We start from the raw sequence: 22,061 nt of genomic DNA on the forward strand, positions 1-22,061 counted from the left end.
ATTCTGATTTTGGAAGCTAATCCGTACGACGAATCGTATTCGTAGCCGTTCCCGTAAGAATTGTACAAATCCTTTCGAATGGGTTGTAGTACGATCTGTAGGAAAAGAATACGTACGAATGTGTGCGAACCGTACGAAAAACAAGGGAGAATCCGTACAAAACGGACCCTCACTGTGAACCGTACGAATCGTAAACTTGCTGTACGACCCAAGAAGTACGATTCGGACCGGGAAACAAGAATGCGATTCGTACGGAAAACGTCGTATGAGCAATTTGTACGTAGAGCCACACACTCACATACGCACTGTACCCCTGCAATCATGGGGGTACGCACCGTATCCAGATGCTCTGTACCTCTACGCAACGTACCCCGATGCACCGTTCACCTACGCACCTTATACCCATGCACCGTACACCCATGCACCCTACCCAATGCACCATACCCTTGCGCACCGTACCTCTAAGCACCGTACCCCTGCAATCATGGGGGTACGCACCGTACCCGGGGGGGTCCGTGTCGCAAGCGGTTCGAGTCGAAATATGCTTTAACGGACGTTTTAAACTCCTGTAGAAAAAGAGTCATACGGAGTGTTGTCGTAACAAATCGTACTGTCTGGTTCGTGAAAAGCTACTTCAATCTGTAGGGACGTCGCGTACTGCGTGTTCCGAATGCGATTTGTACGTATTTTATGTCATATGGTCTTTCGTACGATTTGTACGGAGATCTGCTATGAGTTCGGATCGTACTTCATCGTACGTACGGGGACGCTGAAGGTGTACGATTCGTACGGGAAAAATGCTCCATACGGCGATTCGTAGGGGATTTTACCAAATCTGAATCGACCCCTTAATAATTAATTAACAAATAAATTAATGATAAATACCAATAAGTAATAATTATTAAAAATTAATTACCAAATAAAAATGAGTTAACAATAAATTAATTTTCAATACTACCAAACAATAATGATTAAAAAGGTATTTACCAATTAATAATTAATTAACAATAAATTATTGATAAATACCAATAAATAAAAATTAATACAAATTAATGACCAATCAATAATTAATAAACAATTAATTACTTTTCAAAACCAAAAAGTATAAATTACAAAAAATGTGTTACCAATTATTAATTAATTAGTAATAAATTAATTATCAATATCCAACAATAAAATTAATAACTACTACAATAGAATAAAATTACTTCCCATCCTATTCCCCTATAAACTCACAACACACTCCAATAATAAATTAATACACTTAATATAATTACCAATTAATCAATTAATAAAAATAATTTACCAATTAATAATTATTTAACAATAAAATAATGATCAATACTAATAAATAAAAACAAATAATTACTTAATTACAATTAAATTACTTCCCACCCTATTCCCCTATAAACCCACAACCCTCTACAGAACTAAAACGCAAAATTTACTTAAAAAAACATTACTAACTTCTAAAAATGTTATACATGTATTAAAAAACCAGTACAATACTTAACACAAAATATAAACACAAACATATAAAATACATCATAAAATACATAACACTAATATAAATATCGATATTAGTAACATCGATATTTTTGCTATCGATTTTACTAACTTTGATATTAATCAAAACAATATTTCTTACCTTCAGGTCGATATTCTTGATTTCGATATTCTTTCCCTACAATATTTACAACCCCTTGCAAAACCAGGAACTTTTCAGGGGCATCTAAGTCTTTGGTCCCGGAGTTGGCAGCCATCTAAGGAACCCTACCAAACCCACACATTTCTGAAAACTAGACACCTGGGGGAGTCCAGGGAGGTGTGACTTGCGTGGATCCCCCAAAGTTTTCCTACCCAGAATCCCCTGCAAACCTTAAATTTTGCTGAAAAGAATCACACTTTTCTCAAATTTTTGTGTGGGAAAGTTGCAGGATCACCGGGTTAACACATATTTCCTACCACCCAGTGTTCCCCCAAGTCTCCCAATAAAAACGTTAACTCACTCATGTGGATGGGTCAGGTACCCGCGACAAGCAAAGGCCCTTAACGAATTGTGGAGACTTCAAAATTACCTATCATAAAACGACCTGGTTTTGCAGGGCAGGGGGGCTCCTGGGTTTTTGGCCCCGGGCTCAGCGGACATCTAGGGAAACCTACCAAACCCACATATTTCTGAAAACTAGACTCCCTGGGAAGTCCAGTGAGGTATGGCTTGCGTGGATCTCCTAATGTTTCCCTACCCAGAATCCCCTCCAAACCTCAAATTTAGCTGAAAATAATCACCTTTTCTACACATTTTTGTGAAACTGCAGCTATGTTTGTTTCGTTTTCGTTGTAATGACGATAGCACGCCATGCGCACAATCGGCATTACAAGGAAAACTAAAACTATGCCTTGGGACGTTGGGGAAGCTCTTCCCCTCCTCCCAAGGCAAAAAAAATGGGAAATCCCTCTGCTGTTAATAGCAGAGGGATTTATTGCAAGTGTGCTTATGAAGGAATGGTTCCGTCATGAGCACACTTGCACTTGTGCTCATGACGGAACCATTCCTTCATGAGAACAGAAGGGGTTAAACATAATTATTCTACATGCTTATACAAAACAATCCACATATATAATTACATATCTATATTACAAATAAATGCTTATATACAGAGGGATATGCTGTATATTTCTTTTTGCGCAAGGTGCTTATGTCGGGAAGAGCCAATTCTTGAGTAGGTTTCTGAAGATAAAGTGGTTGTCCATGGATCTAATGTTGGGGGGTAAGGAGTTCCATAATTTGGCTGCTTGAACATATTGCATACTGAACTGCCTTTTATAGGAAGTTGTTTGGCAGTGTGCCGGCTTCTCTTGATCTTCTCAAAGACGGGGCCATTTTGGGACCCATCATTATTAACAGATGTAGGTGAGAAGGCATACCTCTTTCTACGCTTGTTTTCACCTACATTCATTAAAATCTGGGCTGTCTATAGTGTTTGTGGTGCCTTGTTCGACAATGTTTGTTGGCACTCCTTTCATAACTTTCTTCACAGTTTCCCTTTCTTCCACCCGCAAATGCTGCCCCTCATTTATCCTTAGACCTCACCTACATTTATTTATTTTATAGTGGTACTTAACCCTGTCATAGTGTAAGAGAGCTTTACATCACAAACATATTACACAGAGATAATGAGTAAAGCTAGTGTGTAAATCAATGTAAATGAAATGTTACTTGAAACAATGAGCACTACAAGGTGAAGAAGTCATGTCATCTGTACTGGTAGGCATTATATATTAAGAGTGCTTGGTCTGGAGAAACTGAGGGTCCGATTCCGATCCGGGTCGGAAAGCACTCCAACTGAGCCGGATCCGGGGTGTCTTCCGACCGATCCGGACCCTTGCAGCCGACCGAGCAAGTACGATGTGGCCGTATGCTGTCGGACTCAGTTTGGTCGGACTCCCATAGAAGTCAATGGGAGCCGGTCGTACATGGGCTCCCATTAACTGAATGGGTACGTTGCGGACAGGTGCGCCCCCTACAGTGGGTACGCGTCGGTGCCATCTGCACCGTACATGCCTGTGTTGGGGAGACCCATGGGTCTCCCCTGTGTCCGAGTCGTAAGGCTGCGGGTAACAGGGGGTCCGACGTGGAAGCCCAAAGTCCAACTTCAGGAGATTTTGCAAGCCAGACGCTCTGTCTCGATCTGGCTGTCCGAATTGAGCATCGTACTAGCTCGGTCGTGAAACGTCTCCATTGCGCGCCATGGTTTGCTTGTGACTGAGTCGTATGGAGCGGTTCGTGTCCGGGAAATGATTCGGACGGAGATTTTGCACTTGTTTGCATCGTACTTCGACTTCGGGACCGGTGTACGACTCGGATGGAAATTCAGCCTTCGAATCGGGTCCGCTAATGCCGAACCCGATTTGGTGCCCTTCCGACCAAGATCGGAATCGGCGCCACAGTGACAGAATTACTGAGTTTTCCTATATTGCAGTAACCAAAGTTGCTGCACTTGATTGCGTGGAAAGGAGAGGACCCAACAGCACCGTATTCAGTATGATATAGTGCTGCTGCTCTTTTTTCTAGTGCTGGTGTATCTTAGGCTGCCTTACTTCAATGCAAATGCCCTTGCACCATAGTGCAAGAGTGTATGCATAGTGTCAAGCACAGGTTTTATTCTGGAATGGTACCCTTCCAGCACAAAAAGTCTATGCTTAAACAAAGCTGAAAAGGTTTGGAGATAATAAATCTTTTCTTGGACTTTGCACCTACCTCAAGGAGGTATTATTTTTTTAAATGCAAATCCCATTCTACCAAAGCTAGTAGATAAAGATTAGGGTCAATGGAAGGTTGCATGGGAGAGCCCATGCACCACCTAAGGTATGCCTCCTTGATGTAAAGTAGAGCATATTGCTTCTTTGTGGTATATTATGGCTACTGTCTAACACAATTCAGGTGTTATTTGTAAAGTAAGCCCCAAAACACACATTGCACCAGCTTTTCATCACTTTTGAAATGTAAACCAGGCTCAAAGTGTTAGTAAATGTGCCTATAAGCTAAAGATTTGAAATGTAACACAATGATTGGGGCTGTCATACTAATACAATTGTTTTAGTAACCAAAGGAACCCTTTCTAACAAACTTAGAATATGAAAGATTGAGGGAAAAAATAATAATGCACTAAACCTCTACTTTTCAATTTGCATGCAGTGCTTTTATGTTATTTCATAGCTCAGTGTGCTATATTAGGCTTGCAAGTTATGAACTCCAAGTAATTAAAGGGCCTCTGTGACAAAAGTAGCAACCCTGCAAGCAACCTACATAAAAAACAAATCTGTGTTCTGCATGTCACAGGTTGTGCTTTGCAGCAGGAACATTAACCCTCTATGCTAGGTTATCATGTCAAAATTGTGACTAGATAAATCAGATCTCACTGCTAAGTGCTCAATCAGTGAAAAATAAAATAAAAAAATATTTTTTTAATTATAATTTTATTTTTCATCTGCTGGCTCTGAGTAGTGGGGCGACGCTTCTCTGCCATTACGAAGGAGCCACCGCTAAAAAGCGTGTGTTGTTTTAAGGGGAGTCCACCCTTTCCACATTGTTTGCACCCCAGTGCAGCCTATCTGCCACGAATCGAGCAGCTTTTCTGCCAGCCAGACTACCTTTAGACAGAGTTACCGCCTGAACCCGGTTTGTGGCTCTTCTACGGGAAGTAAGAGTGATAATGACAAGCCAACACTCTCAGGGCCCGATGTAGGTAATCCCAGATTACCGATTCATAAATACAGAATCATACCGATTCGGTATTTAAGAACTGGCAATCGGGATGTAGGTAATTTTACCGAATTAATTACCGAATCGGTATGATTCGGTAATTAATGAATCTGTATTTACCGATTCGGTAATAGCCATTGATTCCTATGGGCCTTGAGGCCCATAGGAATCAATGTCAATTACCGAATCGGTAAATACCGATTCGGTAAAATTACCGAATTTGCAAGGGGGACAGGGTGTCCCTTTGACACCCTATTGCACCTCTGATTCTGGCTTGTGTGCCATGTGGCACACATACATGCCATAAGGGAGGGCATGTATATGTGCACATGGCACAGGTGTACATGCACAGATGTGCATGTACACAGGAATTCGTTATTTACCATGACATAGTATGTCATGGGAAATAACGAATTCTTAAGGGCCGGTGGCACTGTTTTCAGTGCCACCTACATTACAAATTTGAGATTCGGTAAATTTACCGATTCGGTAATTTACAGAATCAGTAAATTTACCGATTCTGTAAATATACTGAATCGGTAAATTTAAGGCCCCCTACATCTCACTCACCATATACCGGTCGGTAACCGCCGAAATCGGCCGTTACCGACCGATATTTGGCTTCCGAGAGCGAGGTAACATTTATTTGGAGCTATGCAAATTGTCATACAATGAAACAAGATTGACAATGACAAAGACTTACCTGATATTCTAAGGTTTCCTTGAAAATGAGTAGTGCTGTACGAATTGCGACTGTTAACCATATTTTGTACATCAAGGAAGGATAGTCTGAAAATAATTCGAAGGCCTCATATAGGTCATTGATTGCGATAAAACAGGTCTGAAATGCCAAAAGCGAAAACAAAAATTAAACAAGGACCTAGTATTCTGTACTACATTGAATTCGACACAATGACTGTGATGTTAGATCTGCGCATCTCGAATGTTACTAAATTTTAACAGATATAATGTTAAAAAAATATAATACATTTAAGATATACATTTTGGGCCCGATGTAGGTAAATCTATATTTACCACCTCATAAATACCGAATCATACCGATTCGGTAATTATAAAGTGGTAAATTAGAGGGGGGGAGATGTAGGTATTTCAGATTCGGTAAATACCGAATCTGTAAGATTCGGTATTTACCGATTCTGTAAATACCGATTCGGTATCCCCCATTGATTCCTATGGGCCTTGAAGCCCATAGGAATCAATGGGCATTACCGATTCGGTATTTACCGAATCGGTAAATACCGATTCCAGCAAGGGTGCAGGGGGTGTCACTTTGACACCCTCTAGCACCCCCAATACTGGCTTGTGTGCCATGTGGCACACAGACATGCCCTAAGGGCATGTCTGTCTGTCACATGGCATAGGTGTGCATGCACACATGTGCATGCACACCTGGATTCGGTATTTTAACACCCAATTGGATTGGGTGTTAAAATACCGAATCTGAAAGGCCTGTGGGACTCAGAAGAGTCCCACCTACATCTGGAAGATACCGAATCGGTAAAAATACCGATTCGGTATTTTACAGATTCTGTAAATTTACCGATTCGGTAAATATACCGAATAGGTAAATACTGGCCCCCTACATCTCAAAGGGCCAAATACCGGTCGGAGACGGCCGATTTCGGCCGTTACCGAACGGAATTTGCCACCTACATCGGGCCCTTTGTTTTCTTCTCTTTAATGTCCTTTTCTGATATCACCCACCATGCTAATTGTGTGCAGAAATTAATTGGTCAAAAATATTGTACAGCACTGTGCACCTGAAATACACATTAGCACAACATGATGTCCGTGAAGGCAGCAACATTTTAATTTTTTATTTTGTCAATCCCAGGACTTTTGTGACCTTTTAAAATGGCATTAATGGTATAATATAGGGGATAACGTACTCCCATTCAGACTTATCGGACGTTTTTACGAGGCCGGGGTAAACAAATTCATCGGGGCTGGTCTTCTGACTACCCTGCCCTAGCCATACACTGTGAAGCTTGGAATCCTCAAGAAGTACCAGGACTGCGTAGAGGAGCAAAGCCATTGGCTGGGTCCCTTTATATGGTCACGGAATGATGTGATGTAGTAGACTGCGGTCCTTTTCACCCAAAACCACCAAGGTTGACAAATGGGTTGTTGTGTTTGACACCTTCAGCCAGTCATAGCTTTCGAGTCAAGAGCACTTTGCATGGTGAGACTATTGTGAGACAGTTAACAGTGTAACTATTTAAACTGCAAGGCCTAGGAGGCACATGATCATGTCTAAAAAGGCAAGGCAGCGCTTCATATTTGACAGTCGCCCCAGGCCTTAAAGTTAAACTAGACTCGTAGCTGAAAAAATATGGAAGTGCCTTCCCAGTGTGTTCTTATGGTTTGAGAATCTGCCATTTATTGCAGTATTACCCTTTTCCCTGCGTTTGGTACTCTTTTGTAACATGCACACGTCACTTTTCTCTTGTAACACACTGTTTGCTACCTCTTACATTTTGTTTGCTTTCGATACTGTTACGATGACACTCTTACTAATCTGCTTTCACCCTTCTTGTTCCTGTCCCTCCTGCGCGGCGCTACATTTGCATACTTGTGACGTAGGTACCCTTCCCTCTTGTATTGTCCCTTTCATGTTTCCGTCCTGCCGCGCGACCCCATTAGCATACGTTACGTGAGATAGCGTGTAGGCTTATCTGACAGTTTATCCAGTTAAAGAGACAGTTGCAGCTGTCAATGAGTTTGAGCCAGTTACCGGAGCGCTGCCCGGTGTGTCGTATTTACAATCAATAAAGTAACCTCTTCAAGCATTCACTGTGTGTTACTTTACAAATTTGGCGACGAGGACGGCACGCCCGAGAACCCACCACGTGAGGAAATTTTTAAAAAAAGAAGTCATCTTTAAACGTGCATGAGTTGAAGAAAATAAGCAGCCTCCGTGATTAACGGCACATTTTGAAATTTGAGTGAAGTGAAATAATTCCCTTGGACTTTATGCGAAGTGATTTTACCAGTGGTTTCTGAATGAAATATGGGCGTTTTGTGAATTTTAAAAGTACTGAAGAAAAGTAAGACCCAAGTTAAGAAAACTGGAATCTGAAACCGGGCGGTGACAGTACAGACCCCGCCTCGTATCGTCCTATCACCTTGATTAATTCAGACGCGAAAATCCTAACCAAACTGTTGGCCAATCGCCTTGCCCCGCACGTCGCTCAGCTCGTCCATCCGGACCAATGTGGCTTTGTTCCTGGTCGCAATACGGCGATGAACCTACGCCGCCTGAACCACGTATTGCACGAGGTCCGGGGGCGAGACACTCCCCATGTGCTGGTCTCCGTTGACCTGGCCAAAGCCTTTGATACAGTGCATTGGGGATACCTGATGCATGTACTTCTTAAGATGGGATTTGGTCCTGGCTTTCGATAGTGGATACGGATATTATATAGGACGCCCCGGGCCAGGGTGCGTCTGGGTTCGGCCCGCTCTGATGAGTGGACGTTGGGGAGGGGCACCAGACAGGGCTGCCCATTGTCCCCCCTCTTATTTGCCCTCGCAATTGAGCCCCTGGCCATATCGGCCCGTAAGGAGTTGCAGGAATGGGGTATCGTGGTGGGGGACACTACAAATATCATCTCCCTTTACGCCGATGATGCGCTTTTCTACCTGACCTCTCCGCTGGAGGCCCTCCCCGCTCTGTTGCACCTCTTGGACCACTTTGGTGCGGCCTCGGGACTGCGCATAAATGTTAACAAGTCCCTGGTGTTCCCGCTGACGCCTGATGATCTTGTCCCGCCGCCGGATTCTCACTGTGCGGGCCTCCGATGTGAACGTCTGGCGTTCCGGTACCTGGGTATTCAGGTGGCCGCCTCGGATGAGGCTCTTTTAACCCATAACATGGACAGGATCCTTGTGGCACTCAGCAAGTCCGTTGTATTCTGGAATACGCTCCCTCTCTCCCTTATGGGCCGTCTAGCAGTTGCCAAAATGGTGATGCTCCCTAGAGTTCTATATGTGCTGCAGAATACCCTATGCCCGTTGCCCCCCGGGTGTTCCGCACACTGAATTCGCTCCTTACATCTCTTCTCTGGGCGGGTGGTCGCAGCAGAGTTGCGTTGCGTACGGTGACGCAATGTTGGGATGCGGGAGGCCTTGAGGCCCCTAGATTTGATTTATATTACTATGCTGCACAACTTCTCCCGGCGGCCAGATGGTTTGCTGACACTGAGAACTGGGAGTTGGCAATGTTGGCGGGAGTGGCTTCGGACAGGGTGCTACAGGAAGCACTAATGCAGGGTAGGGGCGCCGACGACGCTCTGCCCTATGTCGTCAGGCATACGGCCCGCATTTGGCAGCAATTCGTTGAACGAGTTTTGCGACGTGCGCCATTCCATAGGGAGCTCTCCCCTTGGATCCTGGCCCCAATTCTCAAGATGGAGGCGAATATGTCCTTCCGAGAGTGGCGCATGGGCGGTTGCGAGACACTTGCGGATCTCTATCCGGATGACTCGTTTGTGTCATTTGAGAGAGCAGCGGACTCGTTTGGACTGCGTGAGGGCCAGTACCTGCATTATGGATGTCTCCGGGATGTAACCAGGACGACATGGCCCCAATTCCCAGAGGCGCCCGAGCTCACTAATACTCTGGACATCATCTTATCCTGTGGCAGAGGTAGGAGACTGATTTCCCTTCTCTACTCGGCAATGCGCAGGGACTCGACTCCCCCATTGATGCCGGCTTGGAGGGCTTGGGAGACGGACCTGGGGACTGAACTGGATCCAGCTCAGAGGAAGCGGTTAGGAATGTTAACTCGTAAAGTCTCTTGTAATGCGCGTTTCAAATTGATACATTTTAATTTCCTCCATCGCACATATGTGACACCTGCCTCCCTCCACCGTATCTCCTCAGACAGGAGCCATAATTGCCCGAGGTGTAGGGCTGAACGAGCGGGATTCCTTCACCTGGCCTGGGAATGCCCCCTAGTACATGACTTTTGGGTGGAGGTGGTGGCACATATTACCCGGATTACACACCTTGCGATCCGACTGGAACTGCTTCACTGTCTGCTGGCGCTGGTGCCCAAACCCAGGAAGAAGGGTCTGTCCTACAAATTACTGCAACTCCTGTTGGTTCTGGCGCGCAGGCGGGTGGCCATTACTTGGATGGGACAGAGGGCGCCTGAAATCTCTAGTTGGTTGCGGGACGCTAGGGAATGGGCCCTAGCGGAGGAGACACATATGCAGAGCACACGCAGGGATGGGAAACTCCAGGAGGACTTACTCGCTTGGAGGGCCATGTGTATCGAGGGGATGGAGGAGGATGACTCAGACGCTACTAGCGCGGAGCTGTTTTCCTCCGCTTCCTCGGAGTCTGATGATGGTGGGGAGGGATCCGGGGTGCAGTGTCCTGAGGTGGTGTAGCAGTCCCCTGGGCCATGCCGATGTTCCTTGTTGCGTACGCTTGTTGATCATTGGGATTACCATTGACCACGTTCTACTATGAGGACCGCTCTGTAGTAGGCCCTCGCCTACCTCTCCTTATGTGATTGCATCAATGCCACAAATGCCATTCATGGGGTTCTTGTTTTTGTTATGTTTTTGTTTGGATTGGTATAGCACCATGTAAGAAAATTGGCGAAGGTATTGATATTGACCAGGGGATTCTGGGAGCACAAGAGCAATTCCCTTCATTGTTTTGCAGGTTTAACGAGGTGCCGCCCTGCCCCCGGGATGTGAGCCGCACCTGGCTGTGTTCCTCTTTTTGGATCTGACCTTCTTGTTCCGAAAGTGTTAACTGCTTTTTCACTTGTATAATTTGTGCCTCTTTATTTTCTTCGCCGCCAAAAATAAAGTTTAAAAAAAAAAAAAAAAGAAAACTGGAATCTGCGCAAGTTCATGAGGTGAGCAGTTTAAGAAGAATAAGGTGATTTGAGCGGAGCAGGGAACGATTTTAATCGCTGTCACCGCAATTTTGAAGTTGAAATGTGAACCTTGGAGGTGATCCATAAGAAGTGTGACCAGTGTATAAAAAGTGGACTGGGGTTTATCGTGTGAAAGGATAAGGAGACGTAAGGAACCCTAGATACTTAATGCTGGAATCTGCGCAAAACTTATATGAAGAGCCAAGGTGACTGATTTGAGGTGAAGTGAGCGTAACAGTGGACATATTGTCACTGCAACCGCAACTTGAATTTGAAGTACATCAGCGCGCTGACAGCGTTGGAAGTGAAATCCTCCTCAGATCTCCTGAGTGCAACCAATAATAATATCTTAACGCAAGGCGTGTGAAGTGTAATTCTCCTCAGACCCACAGCGAGGAGCGAACGTGATCTCATTGCCGTACAAGTGAATACTAATTCAACTTTGGGAGTTCTTGTAAAATAAATAAATAAAGAACAGTGAGACCCGAAGGAGGTGGACACACAGTCTGCGAATGTTCTTGAGGTGAGCCCTGGTGACCGGGTGGTGATGTGAGTGGAAGCAGAAAACAAAGCTGAAAATCTCTAAAACCGCGTTAGAAATTGATTTAAGCTGCATGCAAAAGCGAGTTAAGTGTAATTCTATTCGGATCCACAGCGCAAAACAAAGAGAAAACGTGGTATCTTTCTGCCGCTTTTTGGGAAAGACTAAAGGAAGAAATAAAAGACTAATTTAAAAGTGTACATCAAGCGGAGGAACAAGCGTGCCAATGATGAAAAATATTTGAATACATTTTGAAGTGAAGTAGAACATAAAGAAAGAGCAACTAAAGTATTGAGCCATGAGAAGAAGCGAGAAATGATAAGGACTGCGTTGTGAATTTGAAGTAAATGTTGCGCGCAAACAACGTGTGAAGAAAAATTCTCCTCACATCTCTAGTGTGCAACCAAAGATAACATCATAACACACAGTAAGTGAGATTTTACGAATCGTCTATGTGTGAATTTATGTAATCTTAATAATTGAACAGCAAGCGGCGGAAACCCACGTACATGTAAACAGCCAGAAAGTAAAAAGCCTGACCCTCATCAGCGCTAAGCGTAGAAACTGAAATACATCAGTGTACAAAGCATAATAATCTTACCTTTAAGCAGAGAATTCAGAAACGTGAGGTAAAGTAAGCTAGAAGTTTCTGCGACGCTCAACGTGTGTTGCACTTCACAAAGCTTTTTGGCGCCAAGGGGAGAGGGATGCTCTCCACGCTATAGCGCCACCTTCTTGTTGAGTGCCGCAATTGCATCTTTAAAATTGAATTCCTTAATTAAAAAAAAAAAACAAGGATAATTTAAATTGAGGGGAACAGCGGAAAAGAGTACTAAGATTGTATCCTTTAGTTTAACATCTGCAAACAGTAGGAAATAACTAGACTGATAATGGAAAAAAACATGATGAATAATTTACCGCCACTTGAGCCATTTATGAAAGGAGATGGTACATGCTCTGCAGAATGGGAGGAGTGGAAGGAATATTTTAGCAATTACATATCCATTTTTGATGAGGAGGAAGAACCTTTAAAACCAGAGAAGAAGGTAGGAATTTTGTTACACAGTTTAGGAGCCGGAAGTCGGAAAGTGTACAATAATTTAAAAAACAAATTCAATAAGGAAACAGACAGGAATGTATTCGAAAATGTCTTACACATTTTAGATGAACATTTTAAACAAGTTGAGAGAGGATATGCACAAATGAACATGATATACAAAGAAGATGGTGATATCAAATTGGAAGTGAACAAATATGAAAATAAACATGAGTATACCATCAATATGGGTGGAGTAGATATTGACATTAAAGTTGACTCTGGGTCACAATATACAGTGGTAAGCAAAGGCATATGGAAGAATAAATTGGCTGTAACTCTAGGGAAAAATTGGGAACAAGCAGACACGACCCTGGAAACATACACTGGTGAGAGCATTATCTTGATTGGATGTAGAGAGATGAAATTGAGTTACAGGAAAAGAAGTACATGGAGTAAAGTATATATTTCAGAATATGAGTTCTCCGTACTAGGATGGAACGAGCAGATGAAATTGGGATTGGCACAAAAACCCTCAAATACAAACTCCACGGGTAGGCTGTCAATTGGCAACAGTAGACAATTTACAAAAATGGAGATGTTAAAGAAAAGAACTCTACCATCTATGGCATGTGTCGAATGGACAAGGGCTGTTGAGTGGAAAGAGTGGATCAGTGAGGCAGAAGTTGACAAATTCAAAAGGAATCTAAAAACGTCCATTGGAAAAGATGTTGAAGAGAATATAAGTAAAAGTTTCAATGGTAAGACAAGTGAGGAGGATGGTGTGGAATTTGACGAGCTGGTTTGTAAGGGAACAGGTGTGGAAACACTAACCACGAGGGCAGAGAAGGCCATTTGTAAGTATACTCGCCTCAAGGATGAGAAGGCGGAGCGCTCTACTGCACTGGCTGAGCCCAAACCAATGACAAGGGTGGAGTGCGTTGATGACATTGACTTAGTAGGAGTAGATAACCAGAGTCAGATTGAATTAAAATGTAATAAGTACGGAGAGTACTGGGACTGGTTATATAGCGAGGTGTTGGATAAGGAAAGAGAGAAGACGCAGAATAGCCCACCATGTTCACATTCAAAAGTTTCTTTAGGAAGGAACAGGTCACTTACAGAAGGCAGGAGAAAATATGTGTTCGGGGACACAGAAGACTCAACCACCTTCCCTAGTAGAATTCGCGTGGAGGAATCTGAAGTAAGACCAGTCCTTGTTGTGGCAAGTAAAGTTGAGTCTACAAAAAATTCTGGTGCAGAGTACAACGTGAGAATGGATGTTAGACCCGATGCCGATCAGGATGGTGAGAAGGAAACTGGTTGTATCAGTAGGGGAAGACACAGTGCAACATGGTTCAGGAAATTTCCAAAGAAAAAGGATCCTAAGGCTGTTACCACTCTCCTAGGAAAAGAAGGAGAACATGTACATGTGGACTAAAGAACTATAAAGAAACGTATTGCAGAGGCTAGTGGCACACTTTGGAATTAGAGGAAGAGAGACAAGGCACCCAAATCCATGCAATGCTCACATGAGGAAGCATACTTAGGGAGTGACTATTTACATTTTGGAAGTCCATTTCAGCACAAGTTAGTGTTTTCATTGACTCAACCACTAACGTTATGTAGTTCATTCATCCACGTTGAGTAATGTCTAAACTTGGTTGGCGCACATGAACAAATCAACTGCTTAGCGGCGACAACTTCTTGTGAATTGGTTATGGGTGAGAACCACATGTTTTGTGTTTGGATTAAACGCAGATTATGACTACGTGGGATAAGCATTCATCCGTGACGACTTGGCCGCATTGTGAACAGACTTTTGCAGTGCTAGAACTTTGTTCACAATTTATATATGTGTATAATTTCTCTTCTTTCTCTTCCTTCGGAAGGAGATGTGTTACGATGACACTCTTACTAATCTGCTTTCACCCTTCTTGTTCCTGTCCCTCCAGCGCGGCGCTACATTTGCATACTTGTGACGTAGGTACCCTTCCCTCTTGTATTGTCCCTTTCATGTTTCCATCCTGCCGCGCGACCCCATTAGCATACGTTACGTGAGATAGCGTGTAGGCTTATCTGACAGTTTATCCAGTTAAAGAGACAGTTGCAGCTGTCAATTAGTTTGAGCCAGTTACCGGAGCGCTGCCCGGTGTGTCGTATTTACAATCAATAAAGTAACCTCTTCAAGCGCACAAGTGCCACCATTGCCTACGTAACGTTTGTTCTTGTGTTTGAGTGTCCTCCATTTATTGCAGTATTCTACCTCTACTTGTACTTTGTACGCTTTTGTAACCTGCGCACGTCACTTTTTCCTCCTGTAATGCACCGTTTGCTACCTCGTGTATTTTGTTTGCTCACAATTGTCACTTTTGCCTCATGTAATGTAACGTTTGCTTTTGTAATTTTTTCACTTGTAATGTTCTCATGTATCAGTTCTGTTCCTATTGAGAAGCGCTCTGACACCTTCGGGTAAAGTCCGCGCTATATAAAAAAGCATAAATAAATAAATAAATAAATATATCGTTTAGGAAGGGATCCTACCTGAGCATAATGCTAGCACCTGATTTTTTATTTTTTTTTGTAAAGAAGCCAGCTGGTAAACATCGAAGATAAATCTCAGTGCTTATATGTGGAGCTCAGCTTGGTGTACTGTTCATTCGGTTTGTCTTGTGAGGCAGAGCTCCAGCCTACAACAATTCCCTCCATGAGGAGGTGTGGGTGCTGATAAGTATAGTGGCCTAGGGCAGTGCGCCTCTTCTCTCTGGGGAAATATGATCAACTGTTTTGTTCTGCTCAGACGAGAGGGCAACTCTGACACCACTACCCATTTGTAACAAAGCTGTTTCTATAACTAAACACACTGCCTCTTTGTAGGCATTCTACTAATAGACATTAAGGGGCAGATTTATGAGGACGTTGCGCCTCTTTGCGCCGCAATTGCGTCACTTTATTTGACGCAACTGCGACGCAAACAATGCGCCCTATTTACAACGTCACGCATCTAGGAGATGCGTCACTCTGTAAAGCACTGCGCAGGGGGGGGGGGGAGTTCCTGCGCAGGAACGCCTCCTGAAAGTGGCTGAGTGAAATCTATGAGATTTCACTCAGTCACTTTCAGGGCAATGCTGCGTCAAAACACTGCGCCTGCTTGAAGCAGGCGTAAGGCTTGATGCAGCATTAGTAGAATGGGGCACCCCGAGCCTTGCTGGAGCTGCGTCGGGCTTGCGACGCAACTCCAGCAATGCACCACATTTCCGGCACAGATGCGTCACGCATCTGTGCCATTTTTGCACCATGGTGCGCCGCATTATAAATGCGGCGCACCATGGGTGGCGTAGCTGTGGCGCACTGTGGCGCACGTTAACTGGCTCATCCCTCGGGATGCACCAGTTAACATAAATCTGCCCCTATATGTCTGTCTGAAATAAAATAAAGAATCTCTTACCTGTATTTGTACACCAGGTATTTTTCTCCATTTGCCTTCTATCAACTTGAATCCTTTGCAGCTGTTTGATGACCAGATTAAAAAACATAAAATGGGGATCCTTCCCTGTCAACCACTGCGCCTTCGGCCTGGTCACCCCCACGCTCCTGTGCCTGCTCCTGCTCCCGCAGCCCCAGCCACCCGAGGGCCGCCGAGCCCACACCAGCCTCCCGCAGCCCCAGCCACCCGAGGGCCGCCAAGCCGGCTCCAGCTTTTCCCGCCGCCCCAGCCCGGGGCCCCGCCCCCCCGACAGCCGATTGGCTCGCGCTCGCGCTCCCGCCTCCCCGCAGACCCTCCCGACCGGCTCCCTTCTTATGACGTCCCCAGAGCGACCGCGCAGCGGACGCGCGCAGCGGGAGCACCGATTGAGCGCCGAAGGTGCGCCAAAGGTAAGCCCGTCTACGCCCGTCCGCGCCTGGACCGCGCCCAGCGCCAGGACCCCTGGCCCCCGCAGATCCCAGCCCACCCGCCGGACGTACGACGCCGCCACCCTCAACGCACTCAACGCCGGCCGAAGCCCAGGATGCTACCGAGCCACCCCGAGACGCACCCACGGACCCTTCTGCTGCAACTCCTGCAAGTTCACCTGCATCCGGACCTGCACCACTCCAGCAGTGCCCAAGACCTCGACGAGCAACAGCAGCCGCAGCCACCTGAGATGCATCCTGCTCAACACCCGCTCCGTCCACAGGCACGCAATCGAGATCTGGAACCTGCTCGACACCACAGCCCCAGACGTCGCCTTCTTCACGGAAACCTGGATGAACGCCTCCTCTGCGCCTGACATCGCCATCGCCATGGCAAACCTGTAGGACACAAAGGTCTTCAAAAGTACACTGAATGATTGTTGTATCTGGTTTTGTAGATGGGCAAGTGGGGGAGTCTACTACTGAGAGAAGAGTTTGTTGCATAAATGAGTGCAGTGGTGGATAAATGAGTATGTGACATAGCATTGACAAGAACAGGGTGGATAGGTTCAAAGTTAAATGAATGGTTGAATAACCAACTGTATTGATGGCTGGATGCATGTGTAAGTCTATGAATGGATCAATAAATGAATACCTGGATGGATGGAGGCAGGTTATGCCAATAGTCCAGGATAATGCGTCAGGCAGCAGTAGTAATAGCGCAATAATAAATGTCAAGATTTACCAATAATATGCCTGTGTAAGGATTATATCCAGTGTAGACTCCACAGTACCAGGAATGTCAACAATATAGACAAAGAACTACAAGAATATGCCAGTAGTGACAGGGTGCATTATATTATATGTGAGGGGATATCCACAGATCTGCCCTTTGATGTCTTGTTCCATTGCCACAACATTGCAAGTGATCAGGAAGACCTCGTAAGCAAATGCACTGGGCACTGGCCATTATGAGTCAGCCATAGGTACCACCAGTGTAATGCTTCATCATCGGATCCTCACACACTATACCTAGTGTGACTGGGTGGGCTCAACACAGTTTGTAAGGGGAGCTCTTTTACAAAGGAATTACAAATGCAAGTTACATTTTTCTTCAGGATCCGAAATCCTGTTTACTATTAAGGTGCTTTGACAAAAATAAAAACAGTGGGATGTTCAGTGGGTATGATTACCCCTACCATCAATGGGCCGACATGTTTCAGCCTGTATCTAGTGCCACCAAGGGTCAGCAGCCTTTCTTCAGGACCAAAATTATTTGTAGAATCTCTACGGTATGTAGTTGGTAATACCAGCTAATACAAGTATAAGACAATGTCATAGAAGGGGGCCGAAATTACCCCTTAACAGAAATACAAATGTGTTTTTTGTTTCAGAGACCATAAAGAAGAAAGGGTCCACTATGCTGTGTATGTTTGCATGGTTCATGAAGTCTGTGTGAACTAATATTCGAAGCTGCCAACACTTTTCACCTCATTTCTGCAGGTGGAATATTTCAGCAGCTTACCCCGGAAATTAAGAAAAGAAAACCTGAAAAGGACATACTTTTTCCAGGTCTGTGTAGTTATTCCCCATTCTGGCAACAAATCTCTCAAGTACCAAATTTTGATGTTGGCATACCAGCCGTAATCAGGGATTCTGCCTCCCCAAACCCTCACTCCAAAATCCAACATTTTGAGGGCCTTCAGGGAACGCCTGGTTACACTACTTAGGGCCATATGTATGAAGCTAATTAGCATTCGCAATGGCCGAAATCCTGCGATTTTCGGCCTTTGCGAATGCTAATTACCTAAATGGTATGTATCAAACATTTTTGCATCAAAATAAGGAATCGCAAAATTTGCTATTCCTTATTTTGCGATTGCACTTAAGGAATCACAAATTTTGCGATTCCTTAAATGCAATGTATCAAAGAAAAAATATGGAAAAAATGCCATTAAGGAATCGCAAATTACCACCAACTTCTAGTTGGTGGTAAATTGCGAATTCTTTTAATAATGCTTTTTTCCAAAAAACCAAAGGTGCCATATGACGCCCATACATGCCCTTAGGGCATGTATGTGCGCCATATGCCCCCAATTGTCTTTTTCAGGGGTGCAGCAGGGTGTTCTTGAGACACCCCTGCACCCTTGAAAAAATTCCTAATTTGCGATTAGCAAATTGCTAATCGCAAATTGCCCCTTTATTCCTATGGGCCTCCTGGCCCATAGAAATGAATGGGTAATTTGCGATTAGCAATTTGCTAATCGCAAATTAGGAATGGTAAGGAATCGCTATAAAAAAGCAATTTTGTTCATACATACCATTTTGATTTGGCAGTATTGTTTATGTCAATGTACGAGGACACGTACATACACAACAATAACCCCTTCGGACAGCACATTGGGAAATGGTATTGTTTTATCGACGATGTTTTTATGGTATGGACTGGAGGTATCAATAATTTGACCCTGTTCCACCAATGGCTAAATGCCAGAACACCTGATATACAGTTCAGTCTTTCCCACTCTGAAACCAAGATCGCTTTTCTGGATGTGAAGGTGTTCCCAAAAACCGGCAAGTTGGCAACGACTCTGTTTGTAAAACCAACAGATCGAAACAAGGCGTTATTTTTTTAAAATTTTTTTTAAAAACCTTTATTATAAAAGAGCACACAGCTATTCAGCCTAACATCCCGGAGGCAAGGCAGCATAGAACCAGGAGGAGAAAAGTGCAAGGTGATTCACAGCAGAACATTGAAGGTTGTTTTTTGTTTTTTAAGAAAAAGAACTAAACCAAGAAAAGAAACGCCAAAAGGCGCGTGAGAGTGGCAATGGAGCAATAAAGACATCAAGGAGTCGGCAAAGGGCAGAGGAGGACAGGTAAAGAATCGATAAGAAGAATGAATGGTAGGATGGAGAGGGGGGGAGGAAAAAACAGGAGAAGTACAAACAGCATAAATCAGTTGGTGTCACAGGTTACGGTGATGAGTGTTTGTCCAAGGGGACAGGTTCCGGCGGTAGGCACACATCGCCCCTGTACGCATTCCATGCCCCCCACACTTTATTCCATGTCTGAGGCCTCCCCCTGGCTACATAGACCGTCTTCTCTCGGAACATGCACCAATCCATGTTGGCTTTCCATTGTACCACCAGGGGGGCTGTAGCAGCACCCCACTTTTGAGCAATATCACGCTTAGCAACCATATTGCCCAATGTCACCCAGCGAGTCTGCGCCGTGTTGTGGTCAGACGGTTCCCAAACGCTAAGGAGACACCTCCGCGCCTCTGCAGCCAACACTACACCAGTCACCTCTCCCATAATCCGGTGCACTCTCGCCCAGTAGGGGGCAATGACGGGGCATTCCCACAGAATATGTAAAAAGGTCGCGAGAGCACCACAACCTCGACGACAAAGGCCATCGGGAGAGAATCCCATATGTAAAAGCCGAGGGCCGGTGACATACACCCGGTGAAGGATTTTAAATTGCACCAGTCGGAGACGTGAGGAAATAGCGACCTCCTTAGGGGAGGACACTGCACTCTGCCAGTCCTCATCGTCAAGCTCCAGGCCGTCCGCCGTCCATTGGTCTCGCAAGCACAGGAGGAGATCAGTTCGGACATTAATCAATTTCTTATAGGACAGGGAAATAGCGCTGTCAGGCATATGGCCATCCAGTATCCTGTCCTCTAAGGGGGAGCTTTCAGGGATCTCTCCCTCCGTCGGCTTGGCAGAGAGCAATGCGTGTCTCAGCTGGGCGTAGCGGAAAAACTCCGAATCGCCCAAACGGTATTCGGCCTGCAGTTGAGGAAATGTCTTGACTTCGCCCTTAATAACCATGTCGTCCACCCTGGAGATGCCTATGAGATCCCATTTATCAAAGCCCTTGGTGTGCCACAGCCTGCCCAAGATATCCGAGTCGTACAGTGGGGTAAACCTAGTCAGTCTGCCCTGCCAGCCCTGCGCTTTAGTGATCGTCCGCCAAATGTGAACCGCTGCCTTGGTCGGGCCTGACAGGCGCCGATCGAAGGATCTAGAATACAGAGCACGATAATAGTTGCCACCGCGTAAGAGCCACCTGTCCATTGCGTAGCCCGGGACGTGAATACCTGAGCGAGTGCCACCTTGGAAATTCCAATGCGCAGAATTGATGACAATGCGCGTTCACTTCGGTGGCGAATAGATCTAACCAAGGCTCTCCCCACTGCTGAAAGAGATCTTGCACCATGTCCGAGTTCAGACGCCATTCGTGATCCATCAAGCACCTGCGGCTGAGTTTGTCCGCCCTGGCGTCCTGAGAACCTGCCAGGTGTTGAACCATCAAGGCAATGTCTTGATGTTCCAGCCATATCCAGAGGCGCAGAGCCTCCTGGCAAAGGGTCCAGGACCCCACCCGCTCTGTTTGTTGCAATACCACATGGCGGTGGTGTTTTCCGTGAACATCTGCTCTAAACTTCACTGGACATAGGGATGGAAGGCCTTCAGTGCAAGTCAGATCGCCCGCAGGTCCAAAAGGTTGATATAGATCCGGGACTTCGCCGGGGACCAGAGGCCTCTGATCTCCGTCTCCCCCAAGTGGCCACCTCATCCCAGGAGGGACACATCCGTCACCACTGTGTGCTCCAGATGGGGTAGGGAGAGGGACCTGCCCTTGACCCAATCCAGATTCATGAGCCACCACTGCAATTGTTGAGCAGTGCCCTCCGAGATCTGGACATGAGCGGATAGGTTGCCCTGATGGTGCGCCCACTGGAACTTAAGGTCCCACTGCAGAGCCCACATATGCCATCTGGTATGTGTCACCAGCAGGATGCAGGAGGTCATCAGGCCCAGGAGCCATAGGGTCATCCTGACTGAAGCCCAGGATAGAGGCCAAAAGATGGGAATCATAGCCTGAATATCCTGGACTTGCTGCTTTGCAGGATAAACCCGAAACAGTGTTAAATCCAGAACTGCTCCGAAGAAGAGGAGCTTCTGAGAGAGACTCAGGTGCGACTTTGGCACGTTGATGGAGAACCCCAGCAACTGCAGGAGGTTGGCCGTAGTCTGAAGGTGGTTGACGACTGCCTGGGGCGAGCCCGCCTTCAACAACCAGTTAAACTGACTCACCCGACCTGCGCAGTTGAGCTGCGACCACCGTCATTATCTTCGTGAACACCCGAGGGGTGCTAATAAGGCCAAAGGGGAGCACGTCAAACTGAAAATGCTCCTGGCCTACTGTGGACCGCAGGTAATGCCTGTGGGCCGGCAGGACAGGGATGTGAAAATAAGCGTCCTGCAAGTCCAACACTTCCACCCAGTTTCCAGGGTCGAGGGCAGCCAGGACCTGAGCCAGAGCCAGCATTTTGAATTTCTCCTTCCGGAGGAAGCAATTGACGTCCCTGAGGTCCAAGATGGGGCGCAGGCCCCCC

General features: G+C 45.5%; 1 protein-coding gene across 1 annotated transcript in view; it reads right to left on the reverse strand.

The window, feature by feature from the left end:
- Positions 1-22,061, reverse strand: part of LOC147733265 (sperm-specific sodium:proton exchanger-like) — a 4,638,748-nt gene that overhangs the window by 71,946 nt on the left and 4,544,741 nt on the right. Inside the window, exon 20 of the mRNA XM_086958943.1 lies at positions 5,970-6,107. Within this exon, the coding sequence (XP_086815069.1) occupies positions 5,970-6,107 (138 nt within the window). The remainder of the gene's footprint in view (positions 1-5,969; positions 6,108-22,061) is intronic.

Source organism: Lissotriton vulgaris, chromosome 2_1 (genome assembly GCF_964263255.1).
Source record: "Lissotriton vulgaris chromosome 2_1, aLisVul1.2, whole genome shotgun sequence".
Classification (NCBI taxonomy): domain Eukaryota; kingdom Metazoa; phylum Chordata; class Amphibia; order Caudata; family Salamandridae; genus Lissotriton; species Lissotriton vulgaris.